Consider the following 22,797-nt stretch of genomic DNA (forward strand, 5'->3'; position numbering starts at 1 on the left):
GAACTCCACATGAGCAGTTCCAAGAAATAGTAACCAATATCTTTGTTTTCACCTTTGGAAGTTTCACCACAAAAATCCAGATGAGCAGTTCCAAGAAATAGTAACCAATATCTTTGTTTTCACCTTTGGAAGTTTCACCACAAAATCCAGATGAGCAGTTCCAAGAAATAGTAACCAATATCTTTGTTTTCACCTTTGGAAGTTTCACCACAAAAATCCAGATGAGCAGTTCCAAGAAATAGTAACCAATATTTTTGTTTTCACCTTTGGAAGTTTCACCACAAAAATCCAGATGAGCAGTTACAAGAAATAGTAACCAATATCTTTGTTTCCACCTTTAGAAGTTTTACCACGAACTTCAGATGAGCAGTTCCAAGAAATAGTAACCAATATCTTTGTTTTCACCTTTGGAAGTTTCACCACAAAAAATCAGATGAGCAGTTCAAGAAATAGTAACCAATATCTTTGTTTCCACCTTTAGAAGTTTTACCACGAACTTCAGATGAGCAGTTCCAAGAAATAGTAACCAATATCTTTGTTTTCACCTTTGGAAGTTTCACCACAAAAATCCAGATGAGCAGTTCCAAGAAATAGTAACCAATATCTTTGTTTCCACCTTTAGAAGTTTTACCACGAACTTCAGATGAGCAGTTCCAAGAAATAGTAACCAATATCTTTGCTTTCACCTTTAGAAGTTTTACCACGAACTTCAGATGAGCAGTTCCAAGAAATAGTAACCAATATCTTTGTTTTCCACCTTTAGAAGTTTTACCACGAACTTCAGATGAGCAGTTCGAAAAATAGTAACCAATATCTTTGTTTTCCACCTTTAGAAGTTTTACCACGAACTTCAGATGAGCAGTTCCAAGAAATAGTAACCAATATCTTTGTTTTCACCTTTGGAAGTTTCACCACAAACTCCAGATAAGCAGTTCCAACAAATAACAACCAATATCTTTGTTTTACATTTAAGGGAGACGAAATGTTGTGTGTTAACAAGTCAAAACAGTATTTATCTGAAGTTTGTGGTTATAGTTGTGTGATGAGTTATGGAAACTTCAGATTCTAAGTGCATTAGTTCATTTCATGATGAAAAATAGAATAGAAATAATAATATAAAACTGTGATTCTTTACTTATCAGAATCCTGATATAAAAATAAAAAAAATGAAACTTCTACTCCCTGGTGAATTAAGGTAATTTCTAAGCAAAAATATGATTTCACAAAATCATCACGTGTGTAAAACGTTACAACTGAATGTTTTCATTGAAACAGATAAAACAAAACTGCTTAACGTCATTTGGAAAATTTAACTTCCAATTTTCTACTAGTCTAAAATATTTTGATAACTTTTCAAACATCACCAGAAATTTTCTATAAAATCAAAAACAGAACTTTCACGTTACCACACACTTTTCAGTTGAAATATCCAATGTGGATGAACCAGAAAACGTCAGTGGAAAAACAACAACTTAAGACTAGGTTTAACCCGTCTTGGAAGTTTTATAATTACCTCATAAATTATCTTGGCGTTGTCGTGGATGGAGATGATGTGAGTGATGTTATTGGTTGTTAACTGACCCTTGTCCTTGGAATCCCGGAAATTTCCCACATACAAACCCGGGAGGACCTACATATAAACACAATATAGGTGTATATTTATAAGTACAGTAAGTGTCGTGCTTGACAAGCTGTCGTAACAACGATGGCAAAACGATCAGTTTAAGTATCATATTAACTCTGTGCTTCAATACTGGTATTTTATTGAGAGGCTGCAGATATATTTTTATTAACACGAATGTTTTATTCAACATCATCATGTTTTATTGTCCACATGTTGGGTCACTGGTAAATTTATGGACTCTGAACACTAAAATCACGATTCAATTTCGCGCGGTGCACTAAGTGTGAATAAGCAATTATGACGCTTGTCACTAAGAAAATGGCACATTGTTTGTCAGTAATGTCTCGTCTAAATATAGACATATGTACATCGAACTGGGTTTCAGTTTCACTAAGTTTATGAAAAAGGAAAAACTTATGACGTCACTTCAGAGTCCACAAAGTTATCGATTCTATCCGATAAATACATTAAGCTCTAATAGTCCGGTACAACTGGACGTCTTTCATTAAGTACCAATAGCCCGGTACAACTGGACGTCTTTCATTAAGTACTAATCGTTAGACACAAGTTGACGTCTTTCAATATGTCCTAACAATTAGTTACAATTGGACGTCTTTCAACATGTCCTAACAATTAGATACAATTGGACGTCTTTCAATATGTCCTAACAATTAGATACAATTGGACGTCTTTCAACATGTCCTAACAATTAGATACAATTGGACGTCTTTCAATATGTCCTAACAATTAGATACAATTGGACGTCTTTCAATATGTCTAACAATTAGATACAATTGGACGTCTTTCAATATGTCCTAACAATTAGTTACAATTGGACGTCTTTCAACATGTCCTAACAATTAGATACAATTGGACGTCTTTCAACATGTCCTAACAATTAGATACAATTGGACGTCTTTCAATATGTCCTAACAATTAGATACAATTGGACGTCTTTCAATATGTCCTAACAATTAGATACAATTGCACGTCTTTCATTAAGTACTAATATCGTTTAAAAAGTTAACGTTTGACAAGGTGTGGCTCAAACAAATGTTTTACTACCAATAACTTTGATAAATATATCTAACATTAAAACAACGTATTTTATCACAGAAAACGTTGAATTGTAACTTGGAGGAGACCATACAGAGTTTGGCTGTACGTGTGCTAATCTCAGTTTTTCAACAGAGATATTAATACTTCAGCAGTCCCAACTGACGTACCAACACACAATTATCTTTTGTTATTTTTACACACTGCTGACAGTAATGTATCTTAGAATCCGAACGGAAAGGAAAAAAAGAACCCCATCGATAATATACCAAGAACTCGTGTAATAGCATTTTGTCACGCATATCCATAGCTTCTGAAATCTCTCTCTTAATGAGTAGAACATTCGTCGCCAAATAACGATTTGGATAAAGTTGAATATAACTGTGGTGCTCGAAAGTTCATTGTAATCTTTAGGGTAAAGCTGAAAACGCTACATATTCTTACATACCAAACACAGAGAAGTAATGGTAGAATGTACCATTTTCTGTATAGCGTGCCATTGTTTAGAAATATCATCTGTTATTTAATTTCTTAACAAGTCTATCATAATCCCTCAGTATTTCAATTAACTAACATATCTTTTAGACTTTGTTAATCAGACGTTTTTTGTATTTCATAAATTAAAAAACATCTAATGTATTGAGAGCACGGACCATTAAAGGACCTCTGTTATTAAAAGAACCTATACACAGATGTAGATTTGAATGTATAAGTTTATTTCAGTTTATTAAACTTATCAACTGTCCTTCTGTGTATTTATTGTTATGTTTTATAAGTTACACAAAACTGGATGTCAGCTGGAAAGAACAAATAACACTTGAAAATAATACAGACAATAAATCACCGGTTATAGAAAAAACAAACACTTTATATCATTAAAAACATTTCATAAGTGAACATTTTACATACCCGATAGAGATTGTTTTCTTATTTAAACAAGACAGAAAAACTTCATGTTCCCGTTATTGTTACAGATAAGTTTCGTTAGTAATAAGTGCAGGTCAGAGAAACAGAAATATAAAGGCAAGAAAAATTATTTTGGGATCAAAAGGATTGTATCAAGATTAGAGGAACACAGAAATAAAACAAGAAATAATAGTTGTAGCCATCCAGATATAATCTACATTCTACAGTAATTATATTATAGTGATTAAGTAATTTAGTGGTTGTTTTACGGTAATTATATTACAGTGATTGTTTAGGTTATTTAGTGGTTGTTTTACAGTAATTATATTATAGTGATAGTTTAAGTTATTTAGTGGTTGTTTTACAGAAACTATATTATAGTGGTTAAGTTATTTAGTGGTTGTTTTACAGAAACTATATTATAGTGGTTGTTTTACAGTAACTATATTATAGTGGTTAAGTTATTTAGTGGTTGTTTTACAGTATCTGTATTATAGTGGTTAAGTTATTTAGTGGTTGTTTTACAGTAATTATATTATAGTGGTTAAATTCTTTAGTGGTTTGTTTTACAGTAATTATATTATAGTGGTTGTTTAAGTTATTTAATGGTTGTTTTACAATAATTATATTATAGTAATTGTTTAAGTTAGTTAGTGATTGTTTTACAGTAATTATATTATAGTGGTTAAATTCTTTAGTGGTTGTTTTACAGTAATTATATTATAGTGGTTGTTTTACAGTAACTATATTATAGTGGTTAAGTTATTTAGTGGTTGTTTTACAGTAATTATATTATAGTGGTTATTTTACAGTAACTATATGATAGTGGTTAAGTTATTTTGTGGTTGTTTTACAGTAATTATATTATAGTGGTTTGTTTTACAGTAACTATATTATAGTGGTTGTTTTACAGTAATTATATTATAGTGATTAAGTTATTTAGTGGTTGTTTTACAGTAATTATATTATAGTGGTTGTTTAAGTTATTTAGTGGTTGTTTTACAGTAACTATATTATAGTGGTTAAGTTATTTAGTGGTTGTTTTACAGTAATTATATTATAGTGGTTATTTTACAGTAACTATATTATAGTGGTTAAGTTATTTTGTGGTTGTTTTACAGTAATTATATTATAGTTGTTGTTTTACAGTAACTATATTATAGTGGTTGTTTTACAGTAATTATATTATAGTGATTAAGTTATTTAGTGGTTCTTTTACAGTAATTATATTATAGTAGTTGTTTTACAGTAACTATATTATAGTGGTTAAGTTATTTTGTGGTTGTTTTACAGTAATTATATTATAGTGGTTGTTTAAGTTATTTAGTGGTTTTAATATCTAGAGATAATGAAAATACTAGATGCAAGTTTTATAATTCATACTTGAAACTGTCAGTAGTTTAAGTGAAACTCCATTATCATAGTTTTATCTTCCAATCTACAAATATAAAATCTAACAAAAACTGATGCCGAAATTTTGTATATTGCATAAGATATAAGTGTTCACACCTGGTAAATGACAGGCCTAATTCTTTCAATTTTATACAGTGGATGAAACGTCTTTAAAAGTGCAAGAACTAGGATGTCTTTTCTTCTGTCACACACGAACTGAGACTTTCTTTCTGTGTTGACTTTCTTACGAAATATTCATCACGATAATACAGTATTATTTAGCAAATAAAATTAAAAACAACAACTAGGAAAAGGTTATGATAAAAAGAAAAGTACACCTGAATGTCAAAATGTATAGAACAATGAAACTTCGATAGAGAAATGCATCAACATATGTTAGGCCTTTCAGTGAGTCAATGGTAAGTCTGCAAGCTTGAGACACTAAAATTCGGGATTCGATACCCGTAATTGGTTTAGTAATGCGCTTAATAATGAACTGGCCAAGATCTGTTAAACATTTTGTACATATGTCGCCTATACTATACAGCGCCACCATTAGGAGGAGCAAAGAGTTACAATAAGAGCTAATTTATATACCTTAACCACTACATGTACATACAAACTCCAATACAACTGACCAACCTGTACGTGTATAATACTGGTTCCTTTAATACTAACATTCTTATTTAGAACCGAACTACAGTCTTGGTAGGTTCCACGGAATCTCTTGTGTCTGATTAACTACTGCTAACTGACAACATGAGCTATAAATCTGTTCCTAATCTTGAACTGATAGATTAGAGGAAAGGAAAGCTAATTAACAGCCCCCATGGACAACTCAGAAGCTATTCTAATCAAATGGTGAGATTTAGCTCTTCCACTTATAGAATACCAACAGCTCCAAATTGCGGAACATAAACTAGGACATACCATCCAAAGATCACGTCATTGGCCATCTTTCTCTGTATCAACACAGATTCAAAGCCCTGATCTCTAGTTGAGTATGTTGACCTTCAAAAGCAGATGAGGTCCAGAATTTAACTCTTTGAAGAAAAGAATATATTTAGTGCTGGAGAAGAACGGGTGGTTTTCCAAAGATTGAACGGAACAGCAGCTGCAGATGTGGAATACAGAACTATGTGGACTGAATACACCAAGTATACAAAACTATGTGGACGTACTGAATGCACAAAGTATATAAAACTATGTGGACTGAATACATCAAGTATATAGAACTATGTGGACGTACTGAATGCACAAAGTATATAGAACTATGTGGACGTACTGAATGCACAAAGTATATAGAACTGTGTGGACTTACTGAATGCACAAAGTATATAGAACTGTGTGGACTTACTGAATGCACAAAGTATATAGAACTGTGTGGACTTACTGAATGCACAAAGTATATAGAACTATGTGGACATACTGAATGCACAAAGTATATAGAACTGTGTGGACTTACTGAATATACCAAGTATCCATTTCTTATAGTCCTTTGTATTAAACAGCATTATCAAACTGTTACTGTCCATGTTGCAGAAGATTTATTCAGGACGGTTGTGGGTAAGTCCACGTTACAGTAATAATGGTAAGTTAATCACATGCACATTTTAATTATAAGTTTGGTGGAAGCAAATATTACGTACTTATATTAAGTGCCAGGTTAATTTTGTAGTTCTGTATAAAAACCAGTAACTTGACAAATTATGTATGTCAGATGGTGAATTTAGTAACTTGACAAATTATGTATGTCAGATGGTGAATTTAGAAATCAAGAATATTTACAACCGGAAAGATGACTCACAGGTTAACAATAAGGAGCGGGGAGATGACTCACAGGTTAACAATAAAAAGCGGGGAGATGACTCACAGGTTAACAATAAGGAGCGGGGAGATGACTCACAGGTTAACAATAAGGAGCGGGAAGATGACTCACAGGTTAACAATAAGTAGCGGGGAGATGACTCACAGGTTAACAATAAGGAGCGGGAAGATGACTCACAGGTTAACAACAAGGAGCGGGGAGATGACTCACGGGTTAACAACAAGGAGCGGGGAGATGACTCACAGGTTAACAATAAGGAGCCGAGAGATGACTCACAGGTTAACAACAAGGAGCGGGGAGATAACCACCCAAACCATCATAACCATACATGTTGCGATAAAAACGACTAATTAATTTTTGTTTTATTTTTATTGCACTGATGGTCAGTTTACTAAGGCCATTTCCCGTCGACTATATATTTGAAGTAGTGACCAGAGAGAAAGCACGCATTCAGCAACAAGTTGATTTATTCTCAAAGTTATAAGGAACTCACAACTGAAAGTACAAGCATCATTTTGTGGTTTCGCACAGATTCAAACCCAAGAGCGCCAGCTCTGAAAAAATCATACCTGTACCATAGGGCCACAAAATAATATTTGTGCCATAGGGTGACAAAACAATAAATATATCATAGGGCTAAAAAACAACAGTTGTACCATGGGGCCAAAATATAATAGTTTTACCTTAAAATCACGAAATAAAAGTTGTATCATAGAGTCACAAAATAATACTTTTAAAATAGGGCTACAAATTTATTGTTATATGTTGTTAGTTTCTAACTTACTTGACCTATACGGTCATAACTGGTTTTCCACGAAAGGAAAGCCTATAAAAATATTTTAAACTAATTTAAAGTTAGTCTGAAAGACCGTCACTATCATGATGTCATGTGTTATTATAACAAACATAAAGTTCACCTGAAAGACCGTCACTACCACGATATCATGTGTTATTCTAACAAACATAAAGTTAGTCTGAAAGACCGTCACTACCATAATATCATGTGTTATAATAACAAATACAAAGTTAGTCTGAAAGACCGTCACTACCACGATATCATGTGTTATAATAACAAATACAAAGTTAGTCTGAGAGACCGTCACTACCACGATATCATGTGTTATAATAACAAATACAAAGTTAGTCTGAGAGACCGTCACTACCACGATATCATGTGTTATAATAACAAATACAAAGTTAGTCTGAGAGACCGTCACTACCATAATATCATGTGTTATAATAACAAATACAAAGTTAGTCTGAGAGACCGTCACTACCACGATATCATATGTTATAATAACAAATACAAAGTTAGTCTGAAAGACCGTCACTACCATGATATCATGTGTTATAATAACAAATACAAAGTTAGTCTGAAAGACCATAACTACCACGATATCATGTGTTATAATAACAAATACAAAGTTAGTCTGAAAGACCGTCACTACCATAATATCATGTGTTATAATAACAAATACAAAGTTAGTCTGAGAGACCGTCACTACCACGATATCATGTGTTATAATAACAAATACAAAGTTAGTTTGAGAGACCGTCACTACCATAATATCATGTGTTATAATAACAAATACAAAGTTAGTCTGAGAGACCGTCACTACCACGATATCATATGTTATAATAACAAATACAAAGTTAGTCTGAAAGACCGTCACTACCACGATATCATGTGTTATAATAACAAATACAAAGTTAGTCTGAAAGACCATAACTACCACGATATCATGTGTTATAATAACAAATACAAAGTTAGTCTGAAAGACCGTCACTACCATAATATCATGTGTTATAATAACAAATACATAGTTAGTCTGAAAGACCGTAACTACCACGATATCATGTGTTATAATAACAAATACAAAGTTAGTCTGAAAGACCTTAACTACCACGATATTATGTGTTATTATAAGAAACATAAAGATTTATTACAACTAGCAGTAAAATAATTATTTGTCTGAACTACGATTACTACCATGATGTGAAATATTATTTTGTAGAAGTCTGTGGTTATTGTAGAGACTTAGATGTGATGTATATTATTTATATAATACCTACCACTACCACAGACTGTGATGAACACGAAAGTTTCACTGTTGTTATATAGGTGTTTAGTGCTTGCTCTTGTCCATGTAGTGTCGTGACCTACAGTTTTTTTTCGATACTTAAGGTGTTGAGTGTCAATTCTACTCACCGTACATTAATCGTTTTATATTCTACGTTGTTCCTGATATAAATGTTCAGAAATAAGTTGAATTTATAACTCCCGTCGTGTAGCAACCAAACATATCCGCATATCGATATCACCACAGTAACAATGGGTAAACAGCGGCCGTCATCGAATAATTTCTTACTCACTTAGAAAATTATATAATTTATATTTGTTTTTTAAATTTCGTTTTAAGCAACTCCAGGGTCATCTGCGCTAGCTGCCACTAATTTAATAGTGATAATCTGGAGGGAAGTCAAATCACCCCATGAAAAATGGAATTAGCTACATTAATAGCAACATGACTTAAAACCCTTAATTTCGTCCAGTGATAGAAACATGACTTAAAAGCCCACGTTCCTTACAGTAACAGAAACAGGATATAAAATATCTAGTTTTGTACAATGAGAGAAACATGACATAAAACCCATAGTTTCGTCCAGTGAGAGAAACATGATTTAAAAGCTCTAATTTCGTCCAGTAAGAGAAACATGACTTAAAACACCCAGATTCGTCCATTAGTAGAATCATGACTTGAAACGCCTAGTTTTGTCCAGTAATAAAAACAGGATGTAAAATACCTAGTTTTGTGGAATAGTAGAAACATGACGTAAAACCTCTAGCTTCTTCCAGTAATAGAAACATGACCTAAAACCTCTACTTTAGTCCAGTTGTAGAATCATTACCTAAAACCTCTAGTTTCGTCCAGTAATAGAAACATGATTGAAAACCCCTAGTTTCGTCCAGTAATAGAAACATGATTGAAATCCCCTAGTTTCGTCCAGTGAGAGAAACATGACTTAAAACCTCTAGTTTAGTCCACTAATAGAAATATGACTTAAAACATCTAGTTTCGTCCAGTGAAAGAAACATGTGTTAAAACACTTTCGTTTCTTCCAGTAACAGAAACAGGATGTAAAATACATAGTTTTGTACAATGATAGAAGCATGACTTAAAACCTATGGTTTCGTCCAGTAATAGAAATATGGCTTAAAACCTGTAGTTTCATCCGGTAACAGAAACGTGACTTGAAACCTTTAGTTCTGTCCACTTATAGAAACATTAGTTAAAACCTCCAGTTTTGTCCAGTAACTGAAAGAAGATGTAAAGTATCTAGTGTTCAACAATGATAGAAAAATGACTGAAACCCCTAGATTCGTTGAGTGATAGAAATATGACATAAAATATCTAGTGTCGTCCAGTAATAAAAACATGTCTAGAAACCACTAGTTACGTCCAGTGATACAAACATGACTCAAACCACTTAGTTTCGACCAATAAGAGAAACATGACTTAGAACCTGCAATTTCGTCCAGTGATAGATACATAACTTAAAACCTATACTCTACTTCAGTAATAGAAATATGACTTAAAACATCAAGATTCGTTCAGTGAAAGAAACATGACTTAAAACACGTTCGTTTCTTCGAGTAATAGAATCATGACATAAAATACCAAGTTTTCATAAGTAATGAAAACATGACTTGAAACTTCTAGTTTTATCGAGTAATAGAAGCATGATTTAGAACCGCTAGTTTCGTCCAGAGATAGAAACAAGACTTAAAACCCCTAGTTACGTCCAGTAATAGAAAAAAATGACTTCAAATCTATAGTTTCGACCAGTGATAGAAATACGACTTAAATAATCTAGTTTCATTCAGTGATAGAAACACAACTAAAAATCCAAGATTAATCCAGGAATAGAAACATGACTGCACCCCTTGTTTTGTCCAATAATAAAACATGAATTAAAACCCCTACTTTCATCCAGGAATAGAAACATGATTTAAAACCCCTAGTTTCGTCCAGAAAGAGAAGGATGACTTGAAACTTCCAGCTTCTTCAAGTGATAGAAGCATGACTTAAGGCCTTTAGTTTCGTCCGGTGATAGAAACATGACATAAAATTCCTAGTTTCATCCAGTAATAGAAACATGATATAAAACGCCAAGTTTTGCAAAGTAATAAAAACATGACATAAAACCTCTACTTTAGTCAAGTAATAGAAACATGACCTAAAACCCCTAGTTTCGTCCAGTGAAAGAAATATAAGTAAAATCCTTTAGTTTCGACCAGTAGAAGATAATATCTTAAAACCCCTAGTTTAGTCCAATTATAAAAATATGACATAAGACACATAGTTTCGTTTAGTGATAGAAACTTGAGTTAAAACCCATGTTCCGTACAGTAATAGAAACATGAATTAAACCCTAGTTTCGTCAGGAATATAAACATGACTTAAAACCCCTAGTTATTTTCAATAATTGAAACAGGATGTAAAATATCTAGTTTTGTGCAATAATAGAAACATGACTAAAAACCTCGAGTTTCGTCATGCAATAGAAACATGATTTAAAATCTCTAGCTTCGTACAGTAATACAAACATGACTTAATTCCCCTAGTTTCGACCGGTAATAGAAACATGATATGAGCCCCAAGTTTTTTTTAAGTAAGAGAAACATGACTTAAATCCTTTACTTTCGTTCAGTAATAAAAATATGACTTAAAACCCCTAATTTCGTCAAGCAATAGACATATGGATTAAAATTTCTAATTTCGTCCAGTGATAGAAACATTTCTTAAAACCCGAGTTTAGTAGAGTAACATAAACATTACTTTAAACCCCTACTTTCGTCCAGTAATAGAAACATGATTTACAACCTCTACTTTAGTAAAGTAATAGAACCATGATTTAAAACCCCTAGTTTCGTCCAGATATTGAAACATTACTTAAAACCCCTAGTTTCGTCCAATAATAGAAACATGACATAAAACACCTACTTTCGTCCAGTAATAAAAACATGACTTAAAACCCCTAGTCTCATGAAGCGATAGAAACATGACTTAAACTTCTAATTTCGTCCAGTAATAGAAACATGATTTAAAACTACTAATTTCGTCTAGTAATAGAAACATGATTTAAAACTCCTAATTTCGTCAATTAATAGAGTCCTGACTTAAAACCCATAGTTTCGTCCTTTGATAAAAACAGGATATAAAATATCTAGTTTTGTACAACGGTACAAACATGACTTAAAACCTGAGTTTCGTCTGGTTATAGATGCATGACTTAAAACCCATAGTTTCGTCCAGTAACAGAAATATGACTTAAAACCCCCAGTTTCCTCCAGAGATAGAAACGTAATATAAAAACCCTGGTTTCGGCCAGTGATAAAAACATGACTTAATACCCCTAGTTTAGTGCAGTAATAAAAACATGACTTAAAACCCATAGTTTCGTCCAGTGACAGAAACATGACTTAAAACCCCACGTTCCGTACAGTAATAGAAATATCACTTAAGGCCTCTAGTTTTGTGCAGTAATAGCAACAGGACTTAAAACTTCCAGCTTCATCCAGAGATAGAAATGTGACTTAAAACCCTAGTTTCGTCCAATTATAGAAACATGATTTAAAGCCCCTACTTTCGTCCAGTAATAGAGACATGTCTTAAAATCCGTACTTTCGTCCAGTAATAGAAGCATCACTTAAAACCTCCAGCTTCCCCCAGAAATACAAAAACAGGATGTATATGATCCAGTTTTTACAATGGTAAAATATGACTTAAAACCTCTACTTTAATCCAGTAATAGAAACATGACTTGAAACATCTAGTTTCGTCCAGTAATTGAAAGAGAAGGTAAAATATCTAGTCTTCTACAATGATAGAAACATGACTTAAAACCCCTTGATTTGTTGAGTGATAGAAACGTGACTAGAAACCCCAAGTTTCGTCCGATAATAGAAGGATGACTTGAAACTTCTAGTTTCGTTCAGTAATAGAAACATGACTTAAAACCTCTCCTTTAGTCCAATAATATATACATGAATTAAATTCTTTACTTTAGTCCAGGAATAGAAACATGACTTGAAAACTCTAATTTCGTCGATTAATAGCAACATGACTTAAAATTCTTAGTTTCGTCCTTTAATAGAATAATGTCTTAAAGCCCCTCGTTTCCTCTAGTAATAGAAACAGGATGTAAAATACATAGTTTTGTACAATGATAGAAACATGACTTAAAACCTCTAATTTCATCTGGTGATAAAAACATAACTTGAAACCCTAGTTTCATCCAGTAATAGAAAGGTGATTTAAAGCCCCTAGTGTCGTCCACAAATTAAAACTTCAGTTAAAACTTCTACTTCAGTCCAGTAACAGAAAAATAACTTAAAACAAGTAGATTCGTCCCGTTAAAGAAACATGAGTTAAAACATCCTTGTTTCTTCAGTAATAGAAACAGGATGTAAAACACCTCATTTTGTACAGTGACAAAAATATGACCTTAAACCCCTAGTTTCGTCCATTTATAGAAACAATTTAAAATTTCTAGTTCCGTCCAGTAATAGAAACGAGTTAAAACACCCTCGTCTCTTCCAGCAATATAAAAATGATATAAAATACCTAGTTTTGTTAAATGATAGAAATATGACTTAAAACCCTAGTTTGGTCCAGTAATAAAAACATGACTAGAAACCTCTAGTTTCGTCTAGTGATACAAACATGACTCAAAACACCTTAGTTTCGTCCAATAAGAGAAACATTACTTAAAACCTGCAGTTTCGTCCAGTGATAGATACATAATTTAATATCCTAGTTTCCAGGTATAGAATCATGACATATACTCCCTATTTATATCCAGTTAAAAAAATTGACTTAAAACCTCTTCTTTAGTTCAGTAATAGAATTCTGACTTAATATCCATAGTTTCGTCCAGTGAAAGAAACATGACTTAAAACTAGTTTCGTCCAGTGATACAAACATGTCTTAAAACCTCTGGTTTCATCCAGTTATAGAAACATGATTTAACACCTCTAGCTTCGTCCAGTAATAGAACCATCACTTAAAACGCATAGTTTTGTCCAGTGATAGAAAGATAAATTAAAACCTCTAATTTCATCCAGTGATAGAAACGACATTAAACCTTAGTTTGGTTCAGTAAAAGAAAAATGACTTGAAACCCCTAGTATTGTCCAATAATAGAAACATGACAAAAAATACCTAGTTTCGTTCAGTGATAGAAACAAGACTTAAAACTCCTTGTTCCGTACAGTAATAGAAAGATTATTTAAAACCTCTAGTTTCGTTCAATGATAGAAACATTACTTAAAGTCCCTAGTTTCGCCCAGTAATTGAAACAGGATGGAAAATATCTAGTTTTGTACAGCGATAGAAACATGACTTTAAACTCTAGTTACGTCCAGAAAAAGAAAAAACCCCTAGAATCGTCCAGTAATAGAACCATTTTTTTAAAATCCTAATTTCGTCCAGTAATAGAAATTTGACTTAAAACATCTAGTTTCGTCCCGCGAGTGAAACATGAGTTAAAAGTATCTCGTTTCTTCCAGTAATAGAAACATTACTTAAAACCCCTAGTTTCGTCCAATAATAGAAACATGATTTTTAACCTCTAGTTTGGAAAAGTAAAAGAAACATAATTTAAAACATCTAGTTTCGTCCAGTAATATAACCATGACTTGAAACACCTAGTTTCTTCCAGTAATTGAAACAGGATGGAAAATATCTAGTTTTGTACAATGATAGAAACATATTTTAAAACCTCTAGTTTTATCCAGTAATAAAAATATGACTTAAAATCTCTAACTTCGTCCAGTAATAGAAGTATGATTTAAAACCACTAGTCTCGTCCAGAGATAGAAACATTACTTAAAACCTCTAGTTTCGTACAGAGATAGAAACATTACTTAAAACCACTAGTCTCGTACAGAGATAGAAACATTACTTAAAATCTCTAGTCTCGTACAGAGATAGAAACATTACTTAAAACCACTAGTCTCGTACAGAGATAGAAACATTACTTAAAACCACTAGTCTCGTACAGAGATAGAAACATTACTTAAAATCTCTAGTCTCGTCCAGAGATAGAAACATTACTTAAAATCTCTAGTCTCGTCCAGAGATAGAAACATTACTTAAAACCTCTAGTCTCGTACAGAGATAGAAACATTACTTAAAACCACTAGTCTCGCACAGAGATAGAAACATTACTTAAAACCACTAGTCTCGTACAGAGATAGAAACATTACTTAAAACCACTAGTCTCGTACAGAGATAGAAACATTACTTAAAATCTCTAGTCTCGTCCAGAGATAGAAACATTACTTAAAATCTCTAGTCTCGTACAGAGATAGAAACATTACTTAAAATCTCTAGTCTCGTACAGAGATAGAAACATTACTTAAAATCTCTAGTCTCGTCCAGAGATAGAAACATTACTTAAAATCTCTAGTCTCGTACAGAGATAAAAACATAACTTAAAACCTCCAGTCTCGTACAGAGATAGAAACATTACTTAAAACCAGTAGTCTCGTCCAGAGATAGAAAGATTACTTAAAACCTCTAGTCTCGTACAGAGATAGAAACATTACTTAAAATCTCTAGTCTCGTATAGAGATAGAAACATTACTTAAAACCACAAATTTCATCCAGTAATACAAACATGACTGAAATCCAGTAGTTTCATCCAGTGATATACAAATGACTAAAAAACCTCTAATTTCCTCCATTGATAGAAATATGACTGAAAATAACTAGTTTCATCCAGTGAAAGAAATATGAGTTGAAACACCCTCGTCTCTTCCAGGAATAGAAACATGATATAAAATACCTAGTTTTGTACAATGATAGAAACATTATATGATATACCTAATTTGTACAATGATAGAAACATGACTTAAAACCCTTAGTATAGTGTAGTAATAGAAACATAAGTTAAAACCTATTGTTTGGTCCAGTAATAGAAAGAGTATGTAAAATTATCAGTTTTGTACAATGTTAGTAACATTACTTAAAACCTTTACTTTCGTCTCGTGATAGAAAACATGACTTAAAACTCCACGTTACGTAGAGTAATAGAAATATCACATAAGGTCTCTAGTTTCGTCAACTAATAGCAATATGACTTAAAATCCCGAGTTTCGTCCAGTGTTTCAAAGATGAATTAAAACCTTTACTTTCATCCAGAGATAGAAATATGACTTAAACATCTAGTTTCATCCAGTAATAGGAACATCACTTAAAACACCTAGTTTCGTTCAGTAATATAACCATGACTTAAAACACCTAGTTTCTTCCAGTAATTGAAACAGGATGGAAATATCTAGTTTGTTTTATGATAGAAAAATAACTTAAAACCTCTAGTTTCGTCCAGTGAAAGAAACATAACTTAAAACCTCTAGTTTTGTCCAGTGAAAGAAACATGATGTAAAGTATCTAGTTTTGTACAATGATAGAAACAGGATTAAAACATCTGGTTTCGTCCAGTGATTGAAACAGGACTTAAATCCTCTATTTCGTCCAAACACGACTTAAAACCTGTGAGTTAAAATATTAGTAACTTATTTGGTAATGGTCTTTAAATCAACTGAAAAAAATATTACACAATTTATTCAGTATTGTTTACGTTGTTAGAAAAATGTAGAAAACACATCTTTTAAAATTTAAAACCTTCCTAGTGAACATTCACTGCACCATACTCTAGTTGTAACACATTCTACTGGACATCCAATTGGTACAGTAATACCTAGTAATTGGTACAGTGATAGCTAGTAATTGGTACAGTAATACCTAGTAATTGGTACAGTAATACCCAGTAATTGGCACAGTGATACCTAGTAATTGGCCCAGTAATACCCAGTAATTGGTAAAGTAATACCCAGTAATTGGTACAGTGATACCCAGTAATTGGCACAGTGATACCCAGTAATTGGTACAGTGATACCTAGTAATTGGTACAGTAATACCCAGTAATTGGCAGAGTGATACCCAGTAATTGGTACAGTGATACCTAGTAATTGGTACAGTGATACCCAGTAATTGGCAGAGTAATACTTAGTAATTGGCACAGTGATACCCAGTAATTGGTACAGTGGTACCCAGTAATTGGCACAGTGATACCTAGTAATTGGTACAGTGATACCCAGTAATTGGCAGAGTAATACTTAGTAATTGGCACAGTGATACCCAGTAATTGGTACAGTGGTACCCAGTAATTGGCACAGTGATACCTAGTAATTGGTACAGTAATACCCAGTAATTGGCAGAGTGATACCCAGTAATTGGTACAGTGATACCTAGTAATTGGTACAGTGATACCCAGTAATTGGCAGAGTAATACTTAGTAATTGGCACAGTGATACCCAGTAATTGGTACAGTGGTACCCAGTAATTGGCACAGTGATACCCAGTAATTGGCATAGTGATACCCAGTAATTGGCAGAGTCATACTTAGTAATTGGCACAGTGATACCCAGTAATTGGCATAGTGATACCCAGTAATTGGCACAGTGATACCCAGTAATTGGCATAGTGATACCCAGTAATTGGTACAGTAATACCAAGTAATTGGTACAGTAATACCCAGTAATTGGCACAGTGATACCCAGTAATTGGCAGAGTAATACTTAGTAATTGGCACAGTGATACCCAGTAATTGGTACAGTGGTACCCAGTAATTGGCACAGTGATACCCAGTAATTGGCATAGTGATACCCAGTAATTGGCAGAGTCATACTTAGTAATTGGCACAGTGATACCCAGTAATTGGCATAGTGATACCCAGTAATTGGCACAGTGATACCCAGTAATTGGCATAGTGATACCCAGTAATTGGTACAGTAATACCAAGTAATTGGCAGAGTGATACCTAGTAATTGGTACAGTGATATCTAGTAATTGGTACAGTGATACCTAGTAATTGGCACAGTGATACCTAGTAATTGGTACAGTGATACCTAGTAATTGGTACAGTGATACCTAGTAATTGGTACAGTAATAGCTAGTAATTGGTACAGTAATACCAAGTAATTGGTACAGTGATACCTAGTAATTGTAAGCTTATGAAATGTCGAGTTAATGAATTTCATGTATTATGCTTACTTGTATTCTAGAAGAATGCGAATGTGTAGAAGACAACATTATTATAGACTAACAGTTCTGAAAAAGCAGTCGTACTGCACACGTACACATTGAATACGATTCTTACCAAAGTAGCTTTCATGGTAGTAATTCTCCTTTGAAAGAATAACCACCTACGAATCTCACATTAACAGGGGTTATCCCGTTGATTTTTGTCCTTCAGCAAATGTATTTAACAGATGAACTATTTCACGAAACGCTTGACCATATCGTTTCATCAATTTTGATTTGTGAGGGCTATTGCTACTACTACAATAGGCGTGGTTCTAAATCACGTGACGTGATCCATGAAACGAGTCCACGAATTTCGAGAATATGAAATCTCAGCTGAGAAAGAATTGTTCATTACCGTTCTAAGTATAAAAAAAACACTGAACACTACGTCACGCATTCGAAGTGATTATATTGAGAATGTATCTGAAGATTAACATATTAATTTAGGTAATATGATTAGAAACGTTTCACTTGTCATGAATATTTATATTAAAAACTGGAGTACATAAATATATGCAATATTAAAGTTCCAACAGATATTATGAGAATACAGTAAGAAACACGAGAAAACATTTAAAACGAAACATTCATCTAATACCACATTACACATGTCATAATAAAATCACATCTTGTTTAATAATTGTTAATTACCATATTGTTAGTTTCTAGCAGGCCTCCGGTATAGTTGTTATTAACCCTAAATTAATGTTTCTTCTATTTTACGTACTGTTAAAAGTAATGTTAGTTTCTAGCAGGCGTCCATTGTACTTCCTATAAACTATCTATTATTGGACTTCTATTTCAATTCATATTTTTCCACTTAATTATCTGCCTCTGTCCTTCTAGCTGAGCAGCATGTCTAAGGGCTTATAGGTATAAATTTTCGATACCTGCTGTGAGCAGAGAACAGACAACCATAATTTAACTTTATGCAAAAAAAAAACAATCTACAAGTTTACACCAGAGTCATAACTACGTGTATAAAAATTCGATAATAAAACAAATGTGACCAATAAAACATTATGTTTTTAATGTTGCCATTTAATTAACATGCTTGAAATTTATACAGTAAATCTCAATTCTCACTTCAGTTCTTAGACTTGAAATTTACGTAAGCGTCGTTAATAGATATTTACTGAAAAGTTCGTCACGTAAACAGCTTCAGCTGCACCCTCGTGAGACTTTAGAGGACAGCTTCAGCTACACCCTCGTGAGACTTTAGAGGACGCACATATCGAAACAATATTCTATGATATCCAACTTCTGACACTTTGTTCCGTATGCTACAATTTTACAATAATACCCTAGAATCAAATACTAATTACAAATCTACCTTTCGTGTGATATAATAGACACTTCGGCTAACAACTACGTTACGCAAGTGTCATTACTTGTAGAAGCAAAGACAGTATAGCTAACAACTACGTCACGCTAGTGTCATTACCTGTAGAAGCACAGACAGTATAGCTAACAACTACATCACATTAGTGTTTTGACCTGTAGAAACATAAACCGTCTAGCTAAAAATTATATCACACTAGTGCCTTGACCTGTAGAAACATAAACAGTCTAGCTAAAAATTATATCACACTAGTGTCTTGACCTGTAGAAACACAGACAGTCTAGCTAACAACTATATCACACGAGTGTCTTGACCTGTAGAACCACAGACAGTATAGCTAACAACTACATCACATTAGTGTCTTGACCTGTAGAAACATACAGTCTAGCTAACAACTACATCACATTAGTGTCTTGACCTGTAGAAACACAGACAGTATAGCTAACAACTATATCACACTAGTGTCTTGACCTGTAGAAACACAGACAGTATAGCTAACAACTATATCACACTAGTGTCTTGACCTGTAGAAACACAGACAGTATAGCTAACAACTATATCACACTAGTGTCTTGACCTGTAGAAACACAGACAGTCTAGCTAACAACTACATCACACGAGTGTCTTGACCTGTAGAAACACAGGCAGTATAGCTAACAACTACATCACACGAGTGTCTTGACCTGTAGAACCACAGACAGTATAGCTAACAACTACATGACATGAGTGACTTGACCTGTAAAAAGACAGACAGTATAGTTAACAACTACATCACACGAGTGTCATGACCTGTAGAAGCAAAGACAGTATAGCTAACAACTACGTCACGCTTGTGTCATTATCTGTAGAAGCACAGACAGTATAGCTTACAACTACGTCACACTAGTGTCTTGACCTGTAGAAACACAGACAGTATAGCTAACTACTACATCACACGAGTGTCTTGATCTGTAGAAACACAGACAGTCTATCTAACAACTACATCACACGAGTGTCTTGACCTGTAGAACCACAGACAGTATAGCTAACAACTACATCACACGAGTGTCATGACCTGTAGAAGCAAAGACAGTATAGCTAACAACTACGTCACGCTAGTGTCATTACCTGTAGAAGCACAGACAGTATAGCTTACAACTACGTCACACTAGTGTCTTGACCTGTAGAAACATAAACAGTCTAACTAACAACTACATCACATAAGTGTCTAGACCTGTAGAAACATAAACATTCTAGCTAAAAATTATATCACACTAGTGTCTTGACCTGTAGAAACACAGACAGTCTAGCTAACAACTATATCACACGAGTGTCTTGACCTGTAGAACCACAGACAGTATAGCTAACAACTACATGACATGAGTGGCTTGACCTGTAAAAAGACAGACAGTATAGCTAACAACTACATCGCATTAGTGTCTTGACCTGTAGAAACACAGACAGTCTAGCTAACAACTACATCACACGAGTGTCTTGACCTGTAGAAACACAGACAGTCCAGCTAACAACTATATCACACGGGTGTCTTGACCTGTAGAAACACAGACAGTATAGCTAACAACTACATCACACGAGTGTCTTGACCTGTAGATCCACAGACAGTATAGCTAACTACTACATCACACGAGTGTCTTGATCTGTAGAAACACAGACAGTCTATCTAACAACTACATCACACGAGTGTCTTGACCTGTAGAACCACAGACAGTATAGTTAACAACTACATCACACTAGTGTCTTGACCTGTAGAACCACAGACAGTCTAGCTAACAACTATATCACACTAGTGTCTTGACCTGTAGAACCACAGACAGTATAGCTAACAACTACATCACACTAGTGTCATGACCTGTAGAAGCAAAGACAGTATAGCTAACAACTACGTCACGCTAGTGTCATTACCTGTAGAAGCACAGACAGTATAGCTTACAACTACATGACATGAGTGACTTGACCTGTAAAAAGACAGACAGTATAGTTAACAACTACATCACACGAGTGTCATGACCTGTAGAAGCAAAGACAGTATAGCTAACAACTACGTCACGCTTGTGTCATTATCTGTAGAAGCACAGACAGTATAGCTTACAACTACGTCACACTAGTGTCTTGACCTGTAGAAACACAGACAGTATAGCTAACTACTACATCACACGAGTGTCTTGATCTGTAGAAACACAGACAGTCTATCTAACAACTACATCACACGAGTGTCTTGACCTGTAGAACCACAGACAGTATAGCTAACAACTACATCACACGAGTGTCATGACCTGTAGAAGCAAAGACAGTATAGCTAACAACTACGTCACGCTAGTGTCATTACCTGTAGAAACATAAACAGTCTAACTAACAACTACATCACATAAGTGTCTTGACCTGTAGAAACATAAACATTCTAGCTAAAAATTATATCACACTAGTGTCTTGACCTGTAGAAACACAGACAGTCTAGCTAACAACTATATCACACTAGTGTCTTGACCTGTAGAAACACAGACAGTCTAGCTAACAACTATATCACACTAGTGTCTTGACCTGTAGAAACACACACAGTCTAGCTAACAACTATATCACACTAGTGTCTTGACCTGTAGAAACACAGACAGTATAGCTAACAACTATATCACACTAGTGTCTTGACCTGTAGAAACACAGACAGTCTAGCTAACAACTATATCACACTAGTGTCTTGACCTGTAGAAACACAGACAGTATAGCTAACAACTGCATCACACGAGTGTCTTGACCTGTAGAAACACAGACAGTCTAGCTAACAACTACATGACATGAGTGGCTTGACCTGTAAAAAGACAGACAGTATAGCTAACAACTACATCACATTAGTGTCTTGACCTGTAGAAACACAGACAGTCTAGCTAACAACTACATCACACTAGTGTCTTGACCTGTAGAACCACAGACAGTATAGCTAACAACTACATCACACTAGTGTCTTGACCTGTAGAAACACAAACAGTATAGCTAACAACTACATCACACTAGTGTCTTGACCTGTAGATCCACATGTATTCCTCATTTTAATCAAGTATCCTTTATCTTGTAAACAGAACATGATGTTGCTATTCCTCTCCTTTATTTCTACAAACGACTCCTGGTGTCGTTCAAAACTTCTTATGTTGTATTTAAAGACAAGTTCGTTAACACAACCTGATGATATGTTCTGACTTATTGTAAAAATGTGTCTCAGAACAGCTGGTATGTGTTCTTAACCTGAAGATGACCTAGGAAGATTGAAATGTTGTTCTCTCCGTATCAATAAAAGTGTTAATATCCATACCAGCCATTCTAAGATACATTTTTATTTCAAGTGTGTTTCTCGTCATCAAGAAAGGTTTTTGACTTACTGGTTATTTACAGACAAATGAACTTAACATATAATTATGTTACTTAACACGTCTAAAGACTTTGTTTATTTCTTAATAGTATTAAACAGCTCACTCTTCTGATACACTGATGTTTTAATTTTCCT

At 33.8% G+C, this 22,797-nt stretch overlaps 1 protein-coding gene across 1 annotated transcript in view; it reads right to left on the bottom strand.

The window, feature by feature from the left end:
- The window catches only part of LOC143240384 (dual specificity protein phosphatase 22-like), a 43,486-nt gene that overhangs the window by 16,989 nt on the left and 3,700 nt on the right, over window positions 1-22,797 (bottom strand). The window contains exon 3 of the mRNA XM_076482715.1: window positions 1,514-1,630. Within this exon, the coding sequence (XP_076338830.1) occupies window positions 1,514-1,630 (117 nt within the window). The remainder of the gene's footprint in view (window positions 1-1,513; window positions 1,631-22,797) is intronic.

The sequence above is a fragment of the Tachypleus tridentatus genome, chromosome 13 (assembly GCF_004210375.1).
Source record: "Tachypleus tridentatus isolate NWPU-2018 chromosome 13, ASM421037v1, whole genome shotgun sequence".
NCBI classification, from domain to species: Eukaryota; Metazoa; Arthropoda; class Merostomata; order Xiphosura; family Limulidae; genus Tachypleus; species Tachypleus tridentatus.